The following is a 20570-nucleotide window of genomic DNA, read 5'->3' as shown; positions in this document are numbered from 1 at the left end:
GAACCTCCTGGGGACCCCCCAGGGACCGGAACCAGCGGGAGTTGGCTCCGCTCCCTGCCCCGTGTGGGTTTGGAGGGGTCCCTGCTGTGTTTGGGGGGTCTCTGGGGGCGCTTTGGGCGTCCCCGGGCGCGGCCGCTCCCCAGCCCCACAAGGCCCAACATGGCCGCCGCGTTGCCCTGGTAACGGTCACTTCCGGCGCCGCCACAGCCTCTTCCGGTCACGTGCTTTGAAGATGGCGGCGCCCGCGGCGGGGCCGGTGCCGGGGCCGGTGCTGCGGATCGCGGCCGAGTGCGGGCGGAGCCGCGCCCGGGCCGGGGAGCTGCGGCTGCCGCACGGGAACGTGCCCTGCCCCGTGTTCATGCCCGTGGGCACCCGCGGCACCGCCAAGGGGCTCACGGCCGCGCAGCTCGCGGCGCTCGGCTGCCGCATCTGCCTCGGCAACACCTTCCACCTGGGCACGCGGCCGGTGAGCGGCTCCGGGGGGCTCCGGGGGGCTCCGCGGTTCCGACCCCGCCGTCCCCACGTTCCCTGAGCGTTCCCGAGCTCTCCGCTCTGCCCGCAGGGTGCCGAGCTGGTCCGGCGCTCCGGGGGCCTGCACGGATTCATGGATTGGCCGCACAATCTGCTGACGGTGAGGGGGGGACCCCAAATCCGGGAGGGGGACACCCCCAGGAGGGAGGGAGAGCCCCCCGGTGTGTCCCCCCTGTTCCGGGGTGTCCCTGGGCTCGCTGTGCCCCCCTCAGCCGCGGTTCCGGGGTCCCCCAGGACAGCGGGGGCTTCCAGATGGTTTCCCTGCTGGAGCTGTCCCAGGTGTCGGAGGAGGGGGTTCGGTTCCGGCCCCCCCACGGCGGGGAGGAGATCCTGCTGAGCCCGGAGAAATCCATGGAGATCCAGAACGCTCTGGGTGAGCCCCGCGGAGATGGGCAGGGTCGGGGGATCCCCCCCGAACCCCCCTGACCACCCCCCCCAAACCCCCCAGGGGCCGATATCGTGATGCAGTTGGACGATGTCGTGAGCAGCACCACGACGGGGCCGCGCGTCGAGGAGGCCATGAACAGGTGGGGACCCCCCTGAGACCCCCAGGACCCCCCTGAGACACCCCCCCAGGCCCCCCTGACCCCGTCCGTGCCCCCCAGGTCGGTGCGGTGGCTGGATCGCTGCGTGGCCGCTCACGCCCGCCCGGAGCAGCAGCTGCTCTTTGCCATCGTGCAGGGGGGGCTGGACCCCGCCCTGCGCCGGCGCTGCATCCACGGTGGGCCTTCCTCGGCACCCTCACCCTCCTCACCCTCCTCTGCCTCAGCCCTGCCCGGGAGGGGCGCCGGGGGGCCTGAGGGAGCTCAGGCGGTCCCGGGAGGTTCGGGGATGATTTGGGGGGTTCAAGGGGGATCATTTGGGGGTCCTGGGGGTGACTCAGGGGGGCTCAGGGGTGATCCGGGGGTCCTGGGGGCTCTCCCATCCCCGTTTCCCAGCCATGACCCTGCAGGATGATCCCAGTTCCACACTGGGGCTGAGGGAGGTTCAGGGGGGTCCAGACGGCTCAGGGTGCTCAGGGGGGCTCGGGGGTGATCCAGGGGTCCCAGGGGTGATCCGGGGGTGATCCGGGGGTCCCGGGGGTCTCTCCCGTCCCCGTTTCCCAGCCATGACCCAGCGGGACGTGCCGGGATTCGCCATCGGGGGCCTGAGCGGGGGCGAGGACAAGGCGCAGTTCTGGCGCACGGTGAAGCTCAGCGCCGAGCTGCTGCCCCGGGACAAACCCCGCTACCTGATGGGCGTGGGGTGAGTGCGGGGGGGTCCCCCCGGAGCCCCCCAGAGCCCCCCCGGGGCCGCGGGAGACCCCCGGAGTCACCCCCCGACCGTCCCCCAGCTACGCCACCGACCTGGTGGTTTGCGTCGCGCTGGGCTGCGACATGTTCGACTGCGTGTTCCCGACCCGCACGGCGGTAAGGGGGGCCCGGGGGGCCGGATCTGGGGACCCCCGACCCCTCCCCGGGGTTTGGGGCACCCCCCCGTAACCCGCCCCGGCCCCCCCGCAGCGATTCGGATCCGCCCTGGTGCCCTGGGGGTCCCTGCAGCTGAAAAGTCACCAATTCGCCAAAGATTTCCGGCCCATCGACGCCGACTGCGGCTGCCCCACGTGCCAGAGGTGGGCGGGGGGCTCTGGGGAGGCTCTCGGGGGTCTCCGGGCCGGGGCTGACCCCTCAGATCCCGCGTTTTCCCTCCCCAGGTATTCCCGGGCGTACCTGCACGCGCTGCTCCGCTCCAACACGGCCGCGCTGCACCTGCTCACCCTGCACAACATCGCCTACCAGGTGGGGCGGGGGCTCGGGGGGGGAACTGGGGGGGCTCTGGGGGTCCCACCACCCCTCTAACCCCCGGGACCCCCGCCCCAGATGAAGCTGATGGGCTCCATGAGGGAGAGCATCCTGCGGCAGCGCTTCCCGGAGTTCGTGCGGGAGTTCATGGCCACCATGTACGGGGGGCGCGGGGGGCCGCCCCCCTGGGCACGGGAGGCTCTGGAGTCCGTGGGGATCACCCTGGACTGAGGGGAGCCCCCCCGGATCCCTGCGGGACCCCCAGGCCCACCCCCATTCCCAGGGGAGCCCCCTCGGCTCCCGGGCCCCCACCCTCGTTCCCCTCACTGCGCATTTTTATACATTTTTTGGTGATTTTTTTACTGTTTCAGGGGTTTTTTAAGGGGTGGGGAAATAAAAGAGTCTGGAAGGGAAACTGCTCCCGTGGCTCCAAATGGGGCTGGGGGGTGCTGAAATGGGGCTGGGGGTCATGAAATGGGGCTGGGGACACGTCCTGGGGACTCAGGAATGGGGTGGGGCTCCGGGGGATCCCCGCGGCCTGGGAGGGGCCCGGGACGGGAATTGCTGCTGTGACGTTCCTGGTGCTCGTTCCCGTTCCCGGCAGTGACACCCCCGTTCCCACGCTGACCTTTGTCCCTCTGTCCCACCCAGCTGGGAGGTGGCGGGAGGTGACACGGACAGACCCACGGACCCCAGGGTCCCCCAGGTCCAGAGCGTCACCTGGGGGTCAGTGGTGTCACCTGGGGGCCCTGGTGTCACCTGTCTGTGGTGGCACCTGCGTGTCCGTGGTGACACCTGCGTGTCCGTGGTGACACCCCATGTCCATGGTGACACCCCATGTCCATGGTGACACGTGTTTGGTGGCAGCTGTGTGGCCACAGGAGGAAGTTTGAGGAGGGCTGGGTGTGGCCCGGGGGGCGTGGCCCGGGCCCAGGTGTGGCACCTGCGTCACCTGTGCCCGCACATTTCTGCCCCTGCCGGGCACCGTGGCCACAGAGGCACCACAGGCGGGGAACTGGGAGCACTGGGAAGGGCTGGGAGCTGCACCTGGAGTTAACTGGGAGCCACTGTGAGTGACCGGGACACAACTGGGAGCACTGGGAAGGGCTGGGACAGGCACTTGGAGTTAACTGGGAGTCACTGGGAGCCACTGGGAATGAACGGGACACAAATAGGAGTTACTGGGAACCACTGGGAGCCACTGGGAAGGGCTGGGAGTAGCGCCCGAAATTAACTGGGAGCCACCAAGAGCAACTGGGACACGCTGGGAGTTACTGGGAGCCACAGAGAAGGACTGGGAGCCACCAGGAATAACAGCAACACACTGGGAGACGCTGGGGAGAGCTGGGAGCAGCACCTGGGGTTAACTGGGAGTCACTGGGAGCCCCTGGAACGCACTGGGAGGAGCAGGGAGCAGCACGTGAGGTTAACTGGGAGTCACTGGGAGCAGCACGTGGCATTAACTGGGAGTCACTGGTAGGTTCAGGGTTCAGTTTGGGGGGCAGCCATGCCACGTTTCCAGGCACCGCTCCTCCTCATCGCCGCCAGCAGGGCGCCCTTTGTCCGTCTGTCCGTCTGTCCCACGCCGGGGTGCAGCCAGGTGACAGCAACCGACTCTGGCCACCTCCCAAGCGCTGGGGGGACTGGGAGTGACTGCACGGGGCTGGGAGCAGCACCTGGAATGAACTGGGAGCCACTGGCGGGACTGGGAAGGGCGGGGTGGCAAAGCCAGGGGTGAACTGGGATGAACTGGGCAGAGCTGGAGTCAGCCCCAGGACCCCCAGGGCTCCCCCGAGACCCCCAGACTGGTCTGACTGGTGGAACTGGAGGGCCCCCGGCAGCGCCTCCCGCCCTTATCACGTCTGGGGCCTTATCAGGAGCCGGGCTGGGGGGGGAGAGGGGGATTCCAGAACGGGGGAGGGAGGGGGAGCACCCTGCAGTGGGGAGGGGCACGGACACAGGGGGCTGGGGGCTGGGGTCCAGCAAAGGGGGGCAGGGGGGGTTTGGGCGCCCAGGGGAGCCCCGGGCGGTGCCTGGCCAGGGGATGGGGGTGGGATCGGGGTGGGTTTGGGGTGCACAGTGAACGGGATCGGGGTGGGATCGGGGTGGGTTTGGGGTGTCCAGTGAATGGGATCTGGGTGCGATTGGGGTGCCCAGTCAGTGGGATCGGGGTGGGTTTGGGGTGCACAGTGAACAGGATCGGGGTGGGATCGGGGTGCCCAGTCAGTGGGATCGGGGTGGGTTTGGGGTGCACAGTCAGTGGGATCGGAGCGCCGGTGGGATCCCGGTGCCGGTGAGATCCCGGTGCTGGTTGAATCCCAGCGCCGGTGGGATCCCGGTGCTGGCAGGGCTTGCGGTGCCGGTGGGATCCCGGCGCCGGCCCTCCGCGGTGCCCAGCCCACCCCAAGCCCCTCTCCCACCCCCCAGATCAAGCATGAAGCTCCCGCCGAGCTGGCCGCCTGCTCTGCTGCCGCTGCCGCGGCTCTGGCCCTGCTGGGCCCTGCACTCGCAGCGCCCGCCGCCCTCTCCCTGGCGGCACCACCGCGGCGGCCGCCCCCAGCGCCCCACCCGCGCCCCGGCAACGCCAACGGCGCCCCCCGCGGCACCCGCTGCAGCCGCCGTACCCGTACACCCCTACCGCTTCTGCTCAACCACCCCGACAAGTGCCGGGAGCGGGCGCCGTTCCTGGTGCTGCTGGTGGTGACGTCCCCGGCGGACCTGGCCGCGCGCGACGCCGTGCGCCGCACCTGGGGCAACGAGAGCGCCGTGCCGGGGCTGAGCGTGCTGCGCCTCTTCCTGCTGGGCCGGCACCCCGTGTTCCACGCCGAGCTGCGCCCCGTGCTGCGCGAGGAGGACGAGCTGCACGGCGACCTGCTGCAGCAGGACTTCCTGGACACCTACAACAACCTGACGCTCAAGACGCTGATGGGGCTGGAGTGGGTGAGCCGCTTCTGCCCCAACGCCACCTACGTGATGAAGGCCGACCACGACGTCTTCCTCAACCTGGAGTTCCTGGCGCGGCTGCTGCGGCCGCCCAGGACGGATTTCGCGACGGGATACGTGTACCGCGGGACCGGGCCGCTGCGGAACCGCGCCTACAAGTGGTTCGTGCCGCGCGAGGTGTACCCCAACGACACCTACCCGCCCTACTGCGGCGGGCCCGGCTACGTGCTCTCGGGGGACCTGGCGCTGCGCGTCTTCGGCGCGGCGCAGACGCTGCCCCTCATCAACATGGAGGACGCCTTCGTGGGCATCTGCCTGCACGCGCTGGGCGTGGCGGTGACCGACCCGCCGCCCGGCGCCTTCAGCATGTACCGCCTGGGCTACGACAAGTGCCGCTTCTCGCGCCTCGCCATGGTGCACCACTACAGCCCCCAGGACCTGCTCCGGGTGTGGCCGCACTTCCGCGACGCGCCCGTGGAGTGCCGCTAGCGGGGCGTGCCGGCGTGGCCTTGCGCTGTCGCTGGTGTCGCCGGGGCCTGCCGGTGTCACTGGGTGTCACTGGTGTCACTGGGTGTCACTGGTGTCACCGGGGCCTGCCGGTGTCACTGGTGTCACTGGGTGTCACCGGGGTCTGCCAGCGTCACTGGGATCCACTGCTGTCACCTTCTGCTGTCACTGACTGTCCCTGGGATCCACTGGCGTCCCTGGGATCTCCCAGTGTCCCTGGGATCCACTGGTGTCACTGGGATCCACTGGTGTCACCTCCTGCTGTCACTGACTGTTGCTGGGGTCCACTGGTGTCCCTGGGATTCACTGGAGTCACTTTCTGCTGTCACTGACTGTCACTGATCCACTGGTGTCACTGGGACCTCCTGCTGTCCCTGGGTTCTCCCAGTGTCACTGGGGTCCACTGGTGTTACTGGGATCCACTGGTGTCCCTGCAATCCACTGACTGTTACTGGGACTCACTGGTGTCCCTGGGATCATCTCCTGGTGTCCCTGGGATCCACTGACTGTCCCTGGGATCCACTGGTGTCCCTGGGATCCACTGATGTTACTGGGACCCACTGGTGTCCCTGGGACCCACTGACTGTCCCTGGGACCCACTGGTGTCCCTGGGCGCTCCCGGAGTCCCTGGCGGTGCCGGTCCCAGCTCCGGAGCAGCCGCTGCACCCCAGGGTGCCCCCGTGGACGCTCCCGTCCCTCTGAGCCGCCGGATCCGGTGCCGGAGCAGCCGCTCCCTCCCTCGGCTGAGCTGTTCTTTGTAACCGAGGACGGATCGGGGCCGGGATCCGCCGGGATCTGGGATCCGCGGCGCCGCGTTAATTTATATCCGATGTTTTTAATAAAAGGGCTGGAGCCTCTCGCCTGTGCTGGTGCCGCCGTCCCCAGGGATCCGGGTCGGGAAGGGGCCTCGGTGCTGGAATGTGCCTGGCTCTGGGCAGCGTTCCCGGTGTTTGAGGGGCCGTGCCCCATTCCAGGCGCCGTTCCTGGTGTTTTCCAGGATGTGTCGCATTCCAGCTGCTGTTCCCGGTGTTTGAGGGGCCCGTGCCCTGCTCCAGGCACCGTTCCCGGTGTTTGCCAGGGTCCGGCTCTGGCACGGAGCGATCCGGAACCACCGGCACGAGGTCCATCCAAAGGAGCCGTGAGGCCCCAGTTCAACCCCAGAATGGTCCCAGTTCAGCCCCAGTTCAACCCCAGAACGCTCCCAGTTCAGCTCAGCCCCAGTTCAACCCCAGAATGGGCCCAGTTCAGCCCCAGTTCAGCCCCAGTTCAGCTCCAGCTCAGCCCCAGTTCAAGCCCAGTTCAGCTCCAGTTCAGCCCCAGTTCAGCCCCAGTTTGGCCCCAGTTCAGCTCCAGTTCGGCCCCAGTTCAAGCCCAGCTCAGCCCCAGCTCAGCTCCAGTTCAGCCCCAGTTCAGCTCCAGCTCAGCCCCAGCTCAGCCCCAGCTCAGCCCCAGTTCGGCCCCAGTTCAGCTCCAGCTCAGCCCCAGTTCAGCCCCAGTTCAAGCCCAGTTCAGCCCCAGCTCAGCCCCAGCTCAGCTCCAGCTCAGCCCCAGTATTCCGCACTTAAGGGATTTCAGGGACAAATATTCGGCATTAAGGGTTTTTTCCTGAGGATCCTCCGAATGTGGGAGTTTGGAGGTGCAGTACTGGGAGCCTGAACCATCCCAAATTTGGGGTTTATTCCTCCCTTCCACCTCCGCCCACCCCAGGCCCCTTCCCCAAAAAAACTGAAACCACCAGAGCCAGGAAAATACCGAAAAAAGCTCCTTTTTAACGCACTTCACAAAAGCAGAACAACGAGGGCCCGTCCCCTAGCCGGGGCCTGGGAAAAGGCTCCGGAACTGGATCGACTTCCCCCCCAAAAAAATAAAAATTTAAAACCAAAAACAAGGAGAAAAAAAACCAAAAAACCAAAAAAACAAAAAACAAAAATAATAATAATAATAATCCTATTTAGACCAAGTCGTCGTGGCAACTACGACCCATTAAATAGAGGCCCAGGGGACACAGAGCAACGGGGCTGGGGGGGAGAAGGGGATAAAATCCGGCAGGATCCCGGGGGGAGCGCGGGCGTTTATCTGTACTGGTAACTCATGCTGTGCTCGTTCCTGCCGTATCCGCCCTGGGACGCCTGGTAGGAGCTGGGGGGGCCGCTGTAGTTCTGGGAACCCGGGGAGTTGTAGTTGGACTGGGAGGAGTATCCGCCTGCGGGACGAGGAGGAGGAGGAGGAGGAAGGGCAGGAATTAGCAGGGCGGTGGAGCCGGAGCGGGGCCCGGAGGCGGCGCGGGGTGTCAATACTGACCTGCCTTACCTTGGTACGAGGAGCCCCCGCCGCCGGAGCCGCCGTAGCCCCCGTGCGAGCCCGAGTTGTAGGAGCCGCCCCCGGAGTAGTTGTTGCCGCCGCCGCCGCGGCCGCTGTTGCCGCTGTAACCTGGGGACGGGGGAGAAGAGGGGATGGGGACGCGGGCGGGGACCCCCGGCACGCTCGGGGCGCCCGGATCGACCGAGCCGAGCCCCCATCAGCGCCCCGGGATTCCAGGAGGATCTGGGCGCGGAGGGATCTTTGCCTGACCCTGCCAGGGGCACTGTGAGCCACGGGTTATCCCCTAGGAATGTGCCCAGGGCTGGGCACCCGCCCCTCTGTCCCCTCTGTCCCCTGCCACTGCCTCATCCCAGCCACAAACCCCTTCCAGCCCAAACCTCCCCGTATTCCCAGCTCCTGGGAGGGCGGGAGGATCCCCCTGGAGCTGCCCCCAGGACAGGATCCCCTCCAGCTGCTCCAGGGACACGGGGACAACCCTGCGACAGCTCTGATCCCGAAGCCCTTTGGGATCGAATCCAACCTCGAGCCTGTCCCCACACCTCGCGCTCCCACCCGCCCCGCACTCACTGTATTTACTCTCGTAGTTGTAGTCGGAGCCGCCGCCGGGCGAGTTGTAGGAGTTGGAGTAGGAGTAGCCGCCCTGGCCGTGGCCGTAGCCCTTCTGCTTGCCCTGCCCGGGGCCGTAGCCGCCGTACTGGCCCTGCCCGTAGGGCTGCTGGCCCTGGTGGGCGCCGTAGCCGGAGCCGTACGAGGCCTTCTGGCCGCCGCCGCCGCCGTGCTGCTGCTTCTTGCCGCCGTGCTTGGGCGGCGCGGGCGCCGTGTACCCGTCCCCGCCCTGGTAGTAGGAGCCGTAGCCCGAGGAGCCGCCGCCGCCGCCGCCGCCGCCGCCAGAGTTGTTGTGGCCGCCATTGCTGTAGAACTGGCCTGGGCAGAGAGAGGAGGGTCAGAGAGAGGGGACAGGGAGAGGGGACAGGGAGAGGGGACAGGGAGAGGGGACAGAGAGGAGGGACAGAGAGGAGGGACAGAGAGGAGGGACAGAGAGGAGGGACAGAGAGAGGGGACAGGGAGAGGGGACAGAGAGAGGGGACAGAGGGAGGGGACAGAGAGGAGGGGACAGGGAGAGGGGACAGAGAGAGGGGACAGAGGGAGGGGACAGAAGGAGGGGACAGAGAGAGGGGACAGAGAGAGGGGACAGGGAGAGGGGACAGAGAGAGGGGACAGGGAGAGGGGACAGGGAGAGGGGACAGAGAGGAGGGACAGAGAGAGGGGACAGAGAGAGGGGACAGAGAGAGGGGACAGAGAGAGGGGACAGAGAGAGGGGACAGGGAGAGGGGGACAGAGAGAGGGGACAGGGAGAGGGGACAGGGAGAGGGGACAGAGAGGAGGGACAGAGAGAGGGGACAGAGGGAGGGGACAGAAGGAGGGGACAGAGAGAGGGGACAGAGAGAGGGGACAGAGGAGAGGGGACAGAGAGAGGGGACAGACAGAAGGGGCCACTCCCGGCGGGGTTCGGCCACGCCCAGAAGGGTTCGGCCACTCCCGGCACGGCTCAGCCCCGCCCCCGAAGCGGCTCGGCCCCTCCCGGCGGGGCTCGGCCCCTCCCGGCGGGGCTCGGCCATTCCCGGTACAGCTCGGCCACTCCCGGCGGGGCTCGGCCATTCCCGGTACAGCTCGGCCACTCCCGGCGGGGCTCGGCCACTCCCGGCGGGGCTCGGCCACTCCCGGCAAGGTTCGGCCACTCCCGGCGGGGCTCGGCCCCTCCGGAGCTGCCCGGGAGGGAGCCCGGGTATTTATTGGATGGGGAGCACAGGCACAATTCCCAGGGCTTAGCCTCCAGGAATTCCTTCAGCACGCACAATTCCACAGGCAAATCCAAGCACTGCAGCAAATCAGGGAATTTCTCATCTTTAAAAGGCAGGGCTGCACCAGATCCGTGTGGGAAAATCTTCCCAAGACCCAGAGGGCTCTGACCCAATCTCTGGGATTTCCAAAAGTCTTGGATTTTGTAAGAAAAAGACGGAATAATCAATGGAAACGCTTCGGTTTCCTTAAAAACCAAGGACTGCCTTCCACAAAAAACAGCTTCTGCTCCTTTGAGCCATCTCCCTGGGAATTTTTAGCCCCTGGCACGACACTGGTTGGGATTTCGGGTGGAAAAAGGGAACTTACTGTAACCAGCGGTGGCGGAATTCCCTCCGTAGCCATAGCTCCCGTACCCAGAGCCTGGAGAGGAAGAAAATGTTGGAATAAACAGAGATCCCAGGGGTGAAATATCCCAAATTTGGCGGGGGGGGGGGGGGGTGTGTGTGTCATTCCCCAACAGAGGGCTCTGGGAAATCCAAGTGACGTGGACACGATGGCAGAGGGGGAAGTCAGATCCCAGGGAGGGTTCTGGAACATCCAGGAGCCATTGATGCAAAGCCAGGAGGGGATTTGTTCCCTCACAGGGATTTGGGGGGCTCCAGGAGCCATGGACACAATGCCGGGGGGGGTCATTCCCCCAGGGAGGGCTCTGGAATCTCCAGGAGGGGATTTGTTCCCTCACAGGGATTTGGGGGGCTCTGGAATCTCCAGGAGCCATGGGCACAAAGCCAGGGGGGGTCATTCCCCCAGGGAGGGCTCTGGAATCCCACGGATATGACACCGGGGGGGAGGCTGACGCCCAGGGGTGCTGGGGGGGGGTCCGGGCCCCCCAGGTGCGCCCCTGGCCCTCACCTGTGTTCATGTAGCCGCCGTGGTTGCCGCCGAAGCCGCCGCGGCCTCTCCCGCGGCCCCGCATGTTCCCGCCCCGGCCGCGGCCCCGCATGTTGGGGGGCGGGGGCGCCTCGTTGTGCATGGGGCCCCCTCCCATGCCGAAACCCGGGTTGTGCTGCTGAGGGGACACGGACAGGGGAGGGAGGCGTCACCGGGAGCTGGGATGAGGGATCTCCCGAAAAACCTCCCGAAACGGAGCCCCGGGACCGCCGAGGTGGATCCCGGATCCGGGCACCCCCAGGTCCCGAGGCCTCGTGCTGCAGAACCTCATGGGCTTCGTGCTTCCAAGCTGTTTGCTCTGCTCCCATTGCCAGAAAAGGATCGTATCCCAGAGCCAGTGGCCGGTGAATTACACCCCAGAGTTAGACCCCAGGTCTTTTTAATTCCAGACCAGTTCCCATTGGTCTTTTCCCGTTTTAGACTAATCCTGATCCGGATTTTCTGGTCATGGCCTGGTTCCCATCGGTCTTTTCCCATTCCAGACCAATTCCAATCAGTCTTTTCCCATTTTAGACTAATCCTGATCCGTATTTTCTGGTCATGGCCTGGTTCCCATTGATCTTTTCCCACTCCAGAGCTGTGGGGCTGTGGATTCCACTCACTTTGACTGGGAATTTGGGGCCTCCCCTGGCCGGAACCGGGGCTCTTTTCTTCTTGTTCTGCTCGATGGCAACGGGAGCGTCCGGGAACAGCTTCTCCAGCGCGGCCAGCGCCGCGTAGGCTTTGGCCACCTTCTTGTTCGAGCCGGCGCCTTGGAACTTCTGCCCGTCCACCTCCACCTTGGAAAGGGATGGAACCGCACACTGAATTGAGTAGAGGGCAGGAAAAGGCTGGAGACCTACAGGGAGCCCCGGAGCTGGAAGCGTCACGGGCTGTTAATGAGCTTTGAAAGGTTTCTCCCAACCCGAACCTCTTGGATTTGAGGGTTTAAACTCTCGGGAAGGGGACGGGGCGGCTTTCCAAGCTCTCTTCCCACGTGAGGAGCCGTGGACTGGAGCTGCTGGAAGGGCAGGAGGCCCCGTGCCCCCTCACCTCCATGACGAAGCGCTTGTCGTGGCTCCCGCCCGTCTCCGAGATCAGCTCGTACTTGAGCCCGCGCCGCTTCTCGTTCAGCTCCATCACCGGGTTCTTCCCGTGCTTCGTCAGGATTGGTCCCTGCTGCTTCACGTTCTGCCGGCGCAGGGAGGCTGCGTGAGCCCCGGCAGCCGCTTCTGCCTCCTGCTGCGGGCAGGAGTGACCCAAACCCCACGGCGGGCACGGGGGGCACGGTGCCACGGCCCCCACCCACCTCAGGGGTCTGATCCGAGGGGGGCGAGGCCGCCGCGGGCGTCGACACCGTCTCCACGACGGGCGGAGGAGCCACCACCACCGGCTTCGTCTCCGTCTCCTCCGCCGACTCGTCGCCCTTGCCGGAGTCCTTGCCTTCGGCTCCGGTGGGCAAACCCATGTCCTGCAGCACCTGGAGGGCGGCAGGGAGCTCGGGAGCCGCGCCCCAGCACCGCTCCGCCTTCGGCGACGCTCCCCGGTGCTCGGCATTCCCGAATCCCACAGGAGCTCCGGGCACGCTGAGGCAGCTGGAGCTGCTCCCACCTGGCGGTTTTCCCATTCCCCTTCCCACTCCCAGGCTCACCTTCACGGCCACGTGCAGCTTCGCCGTTTTCTTGGAGGGCCCCGACGCCTCGAAGGTGCTGCCGTCGATCTCCACGGACATGGTGAAGATGGGAGCGTGCACGGGGCCCGTCTGGGACACCAGCTTGTACTGGAGGCCTGGTTTGAGCTGGTTCAGCTTCATCAGCGCGTTCATGGCCTGCGGAGGCTCCAGCTTCTCCTCTGCTCAGGGGAAGAACCGACACCGAGGGTTTGCGCGCGTTTGGAGGCTCCTTCGAAGGAGCAGAACTGATTCCACACCGCTATTTCCTAGGTTGAGGCCAGTTCCAACTGGCATTTTGTCCCTTCAGGCCAGTCCTGATGGGCATTTGCTAACCCCAGACCAGTTCCCATGGGTCTGTTCCCATCCCAGACCCGTTCCCACCAGTGTTTTCCAATTGCAGATCAGTTCAGACCGGCCTTTTCCCTTTTTAGACCAGTTCCGACCAGTATTTTATGATCTCAGACAAGTTCCAACTGGTCATTTTTCTCTTTAGACCAATTCCCACTGATCTTTTCCCATTCCAGACCAGTCCCCACTGATCTTTTCCCACTCCAGACCAATTCCCACTGATCTTTTCCCATTCCAGACCAGTCCCCACTGATCTTTTCCCACTCCAGACCAATTCCCACTGATCTTTTCCAATTCCAGACCAGTCCCCACTGATCTTTTCCCACTCCAGACCAATTCCCACTGATCTTTTCCAATTCCAGACCAGTCCCCACTGATCTTTTCCCATTCCAGACCAGTCCTGATCTTTTCCTCCTCAGTCTCAGTTTCACCCAGCACAAATCTCCTGGTTTTAAGTTATTTTATCCATCCTCACCCCCTGTACCCCCCGAAACCCCCAGTTTCCCCCCCCAAGGCCGTACCTACCTCTTGTTAACTCAATACCTTTTTTCTGAATCTTCTTTTTCTTTTTGCTGGGGGATTTCTCCTCCCCGTCCTCCTCCATCGGCCGCTTCATGGGGGTCACGGCGTAGGTGGTGCTGGGCGGGATCTGAACTGCGGGAACGAGCACCAGCGCTCCCTAAATCCCCCGTTTTCCACCCAAACCCTCGGGACGGGAGGCGAGGCCGCGCCCTCCCGGTACGTACCCGTATAATCCACCGGGTTCTCGTTCTTTGGTTTCTTGGGCATTTTGGAGGGCAGGGGATCCATGCCCAGCACCTTGTGGAGCTGGCCGAAGGCGGCGAGCCGCAGCGCGTGCTGGGGACGGAGCGGGGGTCACCGGGGCTGCCGGAGCGCCCCGCTCCCAGCCCCACACAGCCCCCCGGACCCGTCCGTCCGTCCTCAGAGGGGGTCTCCGCACCGAGGCCTTCGGGGGCCTTCACCCCAAAAAGGGGCGCGGGGACAATTCACTGCTCGACACCTGATCCTTTGCTCTGGGTGGCCAAACTACGGGGCTCACGAGGGGCCTGGTGGGGGGACCCTGGCACCGGGTGACCCTGGCACCGAGTGACCACGGCACCGAGTGACCATGGTACCGAGTGACCACGGCACCGAGTGACCACGGTGCTGAGTGACCACGGTGCTGAGTGACCGCAGCACCAAGTGACCGCAGCACCGAGTGACCACAGCACCGAGTGACCAGTGCTGAGTGACCACGGTACTGAGTGACTGCAGCACCGAGCGACCAGTGCTGAGTGACCACAGCACTGAGTGACCACAGCACCGAGTGACCACAGCACTGAGTGACCACAGCACCGAGTGACCATGGTACCGAGTGACCAGTGCTGAGTGACCACAGCACCGAGTGACCATGGTACCGAGCGACCAGTGCTGAGTGACCACAGCACTGAGTGACCACAGCACCGAGTGACCACAGCACCGAGTGACCACAGCACCAAGTGACCATGGTACCAAGTGACCGCAGCACTGAGTGACCCGTGCTGAGCGACCATGGTGCTGAATGACCAGTGCTGAGTGACCATGGCACCGAGGGACCACAGCATTGAGTGACCACAGCACCAAGAGGCCCATGCTGAGTGACCACGGTGGTGAGTGACCACGGTACTGAGTGACCTGTGCTGAGTGACCGTGGCACCAAGTGACGGTGGCACTGAGTGACCACGGCGCTGAGTGACCACGGCACTGAGTGACCACGGGTGTACTCTATGCTGGCCGAGGGAGCCGGGAGCGGAGCGAGCCGGGGGTTGGGAAGGGCCGGATGGAGGTCACACTATACCTGAGCACTCTGTGTGATATCTTCCCTTTGTTGTCTGTCTAGATGCCCAATAGCATCAGTGGCTTCTTTTTCACAAGGGTCATAAATACCAGAACCATCTGAAGGCAGGAAACAAGGAAGATATGCAGAGAATTATCCCGGGCCTCTACCCTAAATTCCCTGGGGCGGCTCCGGAGGCGCGGATTGCCGGGATTCCTGTGGGATCGGCCGCGGGAATCGCGCTCCCCGGGAGCCAAATTCCGCTGGCATCTCTCTCTAGGGGGCTGAGGTGGCTCCAGAGGACGGGAGGGACGGGAATCTCCGCGTGCCCGTGGGAATCGAGGGGCTCCCGACCGCCGGCACCCCCCCGCGCTCCTCCCGGCTCCGCTCCCGCGGGAACGCGGCGGCCGGAGCTCAGCTGGCCCGGATCTCACCTGCCCGGGGCTCACCTGGCCCGGATCTCACCTGCCCGGGGCTCACCTGGCATGACGATGCCCGAGGCCAGGCACTCCAGCACGCGGCGCAGCGCCTCGCCCGCGCCCATCGGCCGGTTGGCCGTCCCGATGGACTTCTCACACAGCAGCTCCAGGGGCTGCAAGGGAAGGAGGGAAGTGAGGGCAGGGAGACGGGAGAGGAGCCCGGAGAGGAACCCCGGCACGGGGGGCTGGAGAGGGGACCCCAGGAAACGCTCCGGGAAAAGGGATCCCCAAAAAGGGATCCCCAAAAAGGGATCCAGGAAAGGACTGCGGGGAAGGGATCCGTCTGGGAGCAGCTCCCGGTTCCCACGGCAGGAGAGCAGCCAGGCCGTGGAGGTCATGGATGGATAACACAGTTTGATAACGACGTGATTTGGTAATTAATAAAAACAGTTGATGATGTGATTGGATAAGATAAAGTTGTTTGGTAAGCGATAAAACCGTTTGTTAATTGATAAAGAAAACTGATGACGGTATTTGAGGACAGTGTGGTTTGGTAACTGATAAAACTATTCGATAACAAGACTTGAAAATTAATAAAAATATTTTAAACATACTTTATATTTGATGATAACGTGACTTGATAACTCATAAAACAATCTGATAATGATAATGACGCGGTTTGACAACCAATAAAGCAATTTGATAGCTGATAACACTGACAACGTGACTCGGTAGCTGATAGAATGTTTTGATAATAATGCGATTAAATAATTAACAAACCAATTCAGCAACAACCTGAGCCGATACCTGATGAATCGATTCAGCGCCAAGGTGGGCTGATGGCTCATTACCCATCTGGCACCAGTGCCAGCTCACAGCTGGGCAGCTGACAACTGAGGAACCCATCTGCACATTTGATTTGCGTCTCTAAGCGCAGAGGAGCCGTTCATCCAAAGCAATCCCCACCCCGGGAAAGGGGACGAGCCCCGGAACCTCGGGAGAGAGCAGAGCCGGACCGGGAGAAACGCCGCCAACCCTCCCGGCGGGGGAAAAGGGGGAATTACCCATCCTCGGAGCGGGGCCCAGGTGGGAATGCGAGTGCAGAGGTCGCGCAGCACCCGGATCACGATGACGCACGACTTCAGCCCGTTGGCCCTGGCCTGGAAGCGGAACCAAACCAGAGAGGGGTTCACCGAGCGCCCGCCCGCGCCGCCGACGCTCCCTCCGGGTGCTGCTCTGCCGAGGGCAGCGCCGGAGCCCGGGGCCCGGAGCCGCGCCGGCCGAGGCTCGGCCAAAGGCTTGGCCAAGCTCCTAGCCAAGGGGTTGGCCAAGGCCTTAGCCAAGGAGTTGGCCAAGGAGTTGGCCAAGGTCTTAGCTAAGGGGTTGGCCAAGGTTCTGGCCAAGGTTCTGGGCAAGGTCTCAGCCAAGGTCCCGGCCGAGGTCTCGGGATGTTACTCCTCACACAAAGCAGCAGCTCCGCAGCTGCTCCGTACAGAGGCTCCTAAGTCACTCCAGCGCCCGCGGTCCGGCACCTCCGAGCGGCCGGCGGCCGCTTTGAAACTCCAACTCCAGAAAAAAAAACACTCAGCCCCTTAAAAGAGTTTACCAACGCTTCTACTTAAAGATAAATATAAGAACAAAATGCAAACCTGGAACCACTTGGCGTGGCGCAGAGACGCCAAGGCAGCAAGGCATTTCTGCCTGTCCAGAACGTCCGGGGAGTCGGTGACTGAGAGCGTTTCTAGTCGTGGATGGAATAAGAAGACAAGGCACGGTTTGACCAAGGGGCTTCTGTCGGGCCGAGGGGGATGAGGCAGCATCCTAACGGGCAGCTGAGGCTCCCAAAAAATCCTGCCGGGATGCTGGGAGCGGGAGGGAAGGGGCAGCGGCCTCGCCTGGACGCAGGGGAAGCTCAGTTCCCAGGGAGGGACGGGCTGGAACGTGCACCGGGAGGAGGAGGAGGAGGAGGAGGAGGAGGAGGAGGAGGAGGCCGGGCACGAGGCTCGGCGGGGGGGCACGGAAAATAAATCCTGGATGGATGAAGAGGCGGCGGCGAGGCCGGCGATGGGGAAATTTGGGGGGGGGTGAGACGCCGGCTCCGCAGCTGGAGCGCAGGGCGTGGGGAGGAGGGAAGGGCGAGGCTCGGAGAGGATCCAGGGAACCCTCCGCCCGGAAGGATGGCTGCCCCGGCCCCGGCCCGCGACAGAGAACGTCCTGTTGGTCAAAGGTCCAGCGTCCCTAAAATCGACAAACTAGAAGGCTCGGAGACGAGGTCAGAGGTCAACACCAGAGATCAACAATCAAGAGCACAAAGAGGTCCCGGTTTGTGCTGCAGCAAAACTGAGGAAAGGCCTGAAATCGCCCAAAATTGCTCGAGATCAGGGTTTTAGATAAGGCTAGTGCGGAGCGGGGGAACCGCCGGCCCTACGGAGCCCATCGGAATTGGAGCGGACAACCAGCAGCTGCTGGAATTCTGATTCCAAAGGGAATTTGCAGAAGCTAACTTTATCCAAAACTCTGCATCGCTTTCCGGAATTCTGAACCTGAGGTGCCGCAAGAGCCACGGGAGGAGCCCCGAGCACCCGGTGTTCTGCTGCAACACACACCGGGGGAACACCCCGGAACATCCCGGTTCATGGACATGCAACTCCTCGGACAAGAAGCCTTTGAGAGGGGTTTGTTTGTTTGTTTGTTTGGTTTTTTGGGGTTTCTTAAACAAATCTGATTTCTATTCTCATGTCACTGCACTGACATGGCCGGGGACAAACCACGAGTAATACAACGAGATGATGAATTAGTGAACTAAAGGCCCAAGTGGAACCAAAAGAAAGGATAAAACAATAATAATACTTAAAAAAAAAAAAAAAAATAATAATAATAATAAATTTTAAAAAATAGAGCGAAATCCGGCGTGAAAGGTGCTCCTCAGCTTCGGAAGCTCGGCCCGCGTTGCCCACAAGCGGGATCTCAGCGAGGCTGGCGCAGTGAAGGAATTTGGTTTGGCCTGGGCCAGGACGAGCTGCCGCGGCCCCGGCTGAAGCTGAAGAACACTTTCCCGGTGGTTAGCCGCGGGATGCCGGGCGCCGGCCGGCCGTACCTCCGGCCAGCTGCTTCTCCAGCTCCTCCCTGACCACGGGCGACGTCAGGTGGATGGTGAGGCTCAGCGGGGGCTCCTTGGTGTTCTTGATGACGATGGCGGCGTCTCCCACCGACTGGATGATCTCGTACTTGTCCTCGGTGATGGCCTGCGGCGCCGGCGCGGAGAGGGGTTGGAACGGGACGGGCTGGGAAGGCGCTCACAGCCCAAACCGCGCCGTGACCTCGTAATCCCGGAGCCCCTCCGCTCTGGAGCCAGGCTGGGAGAGCTGGGAATGCTCTGGGGAGACCGTGGAGACCCTGGCAGGGCCTGAAGGGGCTCCAGGAGAGCTGGAGAGGGACTGGGGACAAGGGATGGAGGGACAGGACACAGGGGATGGCTTCACCCTGGAAAAGGGGGGATTTAGATGGATTTCGGGAAGAGATTTCTCCCTGTGAGGGCAGGGAGGGGCTGGGACGGAATTCCCAGAGCAGCTGTGGCTGCCCCTGGATCCCTGGCAGTGCCCAAGGCCAGGCTGGACAGGGTCTGGAGCAACTCGGCCCGTGGAAGGTGCCCCTGCCCAGGAACAGCACGAGCCCCCAGGTCCCTCCCAACCCAAACCATCCCACGATTAACGAGGAGAAGCCCATTTAGCAATCCCAAAGAACGCCAGCACCCGCCTCCGGACACGACTTTTCCAAGGCAGAACCACCCCAAAGGGAATTTCCCTCACCGCCAGCTGCACTCCCAGGTTATCGGCGACTTTCTCCAGGAGCTTGGCCGTGGGTTTGTCTTTGCACAGCAGGACCAGCTCCAGGTCCAGGTCGCCCTTCAGCAGGAGGCCTTTGGCCACGAGCCCCACGCGCATCACGCCCCGCAGGGTCCTCGTCAGCTGCTCCGCGGCCTTCTGATCCCTGCGGAAACACGGGACGGGGTCACAGGGGCGGAATTCCCCGCACCCGAGCGCAGGGACGGACCCCGGAGCAGCGCCCTCAGCCCCGCCCTGGATAACTCCCCTCCAGCCCCCAGCCAGGGAGGACAACTCTTCCGCCACCAGCGAGCGGGTTTTTAGGGAGATGAGCAGATTTCAGGGATCTAAAGCAGGACGGCTCCGCTCCTCACCCTCCTTCCTTGCCCTCCTCCTCGGCCGCCGTCTCCATGGACTCCGTCTCCGGCTGCTCCCCGCTGACCTTCTCCTGCTCGTCAATCCAGTCGGAGACGGCTTTGAGCGCCCGCTCCGTGTGGGAAACCATGTTCTGCACGGCCTCCAGCTCCTCCTGCGTGGGGTACACGGCCGAGTGCTTGGCCATCACGTGCCGGTCGTCGTTCACAAAGATCCGCATCGGGCGCTGCAAGGGCAGGGCGGGAACATTGAGGGAGCGCCGGGACACGGACGCTCGCCCCGGGCCCCGGAATCCACCCGGCCTTTACCATCTTTGTTCCCTGCGTCCCGCCTGAACGTTTCCGAGGCGTTCACTTGGATTTTTCCGGCGAGCAGAGCGTCGCAGCGCCGCGGTGTTCCGGGATCTGAAAGCGACAGGGAGCGGGTGAGCCGGGGCAGCCAGAGCTGCCGGAGCCCGGGAGCAGGAGGCAGGAACAGCAATTAGACACATCCCAGCTCGTTAGCCAAAGCTTTCTGCTCCCGAGGATTCATATCCCTGAGACCTGCACACTGACAACGGAGGAGCACAGAGCATCCAGCCCTCGTTCCCTTTTACTCCAAAGAGCTTTTCCCAAGGAACGGGACTTTTCCAAAGCAGTCAGAACTCCCTTCTCCACACCAGGGCAGCTGCCCTGGGACAATGCATCAATTAAACAAGGGAAGAACCAGGTGGGATCCGCTTCCCTCTGCTCACACGCAGCTCCCGGCAGAACCGTCTGCCACATCCACGACCCACAGATCCCGCTGGGATCCCCACGGGAAGCTCCCAGCACAGCTCCCTCTGCCACAGCCCTGCTTTCACCCCAGATCCATTGCACAGCCCCAAAGCCGGCTTTTCCTTGGGACCAGCACGAGCCCAGAGGATGCGCAGTCTCTTCCCTGAGTTTATTAGGAGGAAAACGGGACAAGCCCAGCAAATCCAGGTGGGAAGCCAGCGCTCGAAAGTCCTGGAATTCAACAGACTCAGCCCAAGCGACACCAAATTCCTGCCTTTTTGTGGGAACCGCCCCCCAGCTGGGGCAGCGGAGCCTTTTGTTCCAATTCCAGCGCTTTGTTCCCCAGAAGAGAGGACCGGGACGCTCTGGGCACTGCCTCGCCATTCCCACACGGACAGGGCAAGGATCAGCACCTGCTCCGGCCAGGGCCATCAACTGCACCCAGCAAAATGAATTCACTCAAATCCTGATTTCCCCCCACTGCCCCCGACCCGTTCAGTGCCGGCCCCGCCACCCCCAACGGCCTCCTGGTAACTCCAAGGAA

The 20570-nt window shown here is 63.7% G+C and overlaps 4 protein-coding genes across 9 annotated transcripts in view; 2 read left to right on the top strand and 2 right to left on the bottom strand.

Moving 5' to 3' along the window:
* Positions 1 to 232: 232 nt before the first annotated feature.
* On the top strand, positions 233 to 2677 carry QTRT1 (queuine tRNA-ribosyltransferase catalytic subunit 1). The gene is made up of 10 exons (XM_040088766.2): positions 233 to 466; positions 563 to 631; positions 766 to 904; positions 980 to 1058; positions 1137 to 1252; positions 1638 to 1776; positions 1865 to 1940; positions 2034 to 2143; positions 2225 to 2309; positions 2391 to 2677. The coding sequence occupies exons 1-10, from the start codon at positions 233 to 235 to the stop codon at positions 2541 to 2543; spliced, it is 1200 nt and encodes a 399-aa protein (XP_039944700.1). The 3' UTR covers positions 2544 to 2677.
* Positions 2678 to 3819: 1142 nt separating this feature from the next.
* Positions 3820 to 5744, top strand: LOC120764714 (beta-1,3-galactosyltransferase 2-like). Its single transcript, XM_040088734.1, has 2 exons — positions 3820 to 3912; positions 4740 to 5744. Exons 1-2 carry the CDS (start codon positions 3820 to 3822, stop codon positions 5742 to 5744), a joined length of 1098 nt encoding a protein of 365 aa, XP_039944668.1.
* Positions 5745 to 7511: 1767 nt separating this feature from the next.
* ILF3 (interleukin enhancer binding factor 3) lies at positions 7512 to 19676 on the bottom strand. Of its 6 annotated transcripts, none has more exons than XM_040088767.2 (19): positions 19580 to 19676; positions 19271 to 19497; positions 18882 to 19062; positions 18170 to 18317; positions 16722 to 16813; positions 16137 to 16232; positions 15134 to 15245; positions 14675 to 14772; positions 13584 to 13695; positions 13363 to 13491; positions 12469 to 12668; positions 12127 to 12297; positions 11871 to 12008; positions 11441 to 11617; positions 10800 to 10956; positions 10254 to 10307; positions 8652 to 9008; positions 8064 to 8192; positions 7512 to 7965 (listed from the first exon to the last, which is right to left on the bottom strand). In XM_040088767.2, exons 1-19 carry the CDS (start codon positions 19580 to 19582, stop codon positions 7835 to 7837), a joined length of 2712 nt encoding a protein of 903 aa, XP_039944701.1. In that variant the 5' UTR covers positions 19583 to 19676; the 3' UTR covers positions 7512 to 7834. The 6 variants fall into 6 exon arrangements, with proteins under 6 accessions (XP_039944701.1, XP_039944703.1, XP_039944702.1 ...); XM_040088769.2 differs by having other exon boundaries at positions 8073 to 8192; XM_040088768.2 differs by having other exon boundaries at positions 10800 to 10953.
* LOC120764713 (lysosomal alpha-mannosidase-like) overlaps positions 19622 to 20570 on the bottom strand; it is a 7640-nt gene continuing 6691 nt past the window's right edge. The window contains exon 13 of the mRNA XM_040088733.1: positions 19622 to 19675. Coding sequence (XP_039944667.1) covers positions 19622 to 19675 — 54 coding nt within the window. The remainder of the gene's footprint in view (positions 19676 to 20570) is intronic.

This window comes from Hirundo rustica, chromosome 36, assembly GCF_015227805.2.
Source record: "Hirundo rustica isolate bHirRus1 chromosome 36, bHirRus1.pri.v3, whole genome shotgun sequence".
In the NCBI taxonomy this organism is placed as follows: domain Eukaryota; kingdom Metazoa; phylum Chordata; class Aves; order Passeriformes; family Hirundinidae; genus Hirundo; species Hirundo rustica.
This window is presented reverse-complemented; position numbering and strand designations above follow the sequence as displayed.

What these genes read in the sequence shown, in the direction of transcription:
- QTRT1 (XM_040088766.2), top strand. Translation starts at nt 233, where the DNA reads ATGGCGGCGCCCGCGGCGGGGCCGGTGCCGGGGCCGGTGCTGCGGATC. An exon ending in TCCACCTGGGCACGCGGCCG is followed by an intron (nt 467 to 562) that starts GTGAGCGGCTCC and finishes CTCTGCCCGCAG; the next exon opens with GGTGCCGAGCTGGTCCGGCG. An exon ending in GGCCGCACAATCTGCTGACG is followed by an intron (nt 632 to 765) that starts GTGAGGGGGGGA and finishes GGGGTCCCCCAG; the next exon opens with GACAGCGGGGGCTTCCAGAT.
- LOC120764714 (XM_040088734.1), top strand. Translation starts at nt 3,820, where the DNA reads ATGCCACGTTTCCAGGCACCGCTCCTCCTCATCGCCGCCAGCAGGGCG. An exon ending in CCACGCCGGGGTGCAGCCAG is followed by an intron (nt 3,913 to 4,739) that starts GTGACAGCAACC and finishes CCCACCCCCCAG; the next exon opens with ATCAAGCATGAAGCTCCCGC.
- ILF3 (XM_040088767.2), bottom strand. An exon ending in ACCTGGGAGTGCAGCTGGCG is followed by an intron (nt 18,318 to 18,881) that starts GTGAGGGAAATT and finishes CCGGCGCCGCAG; the next exon opens with GCCATCACCGAGGACAAGTA. An exon ending in GCCACGCCAAGTGGTTCCAG is followed by an intron (nt 16,233 to 16,721) that starts GTTTGCATTTTG and finishes TTCCGCTTCCAG; the next exon opens with GCCAGGGCCAACGGGCTGAA.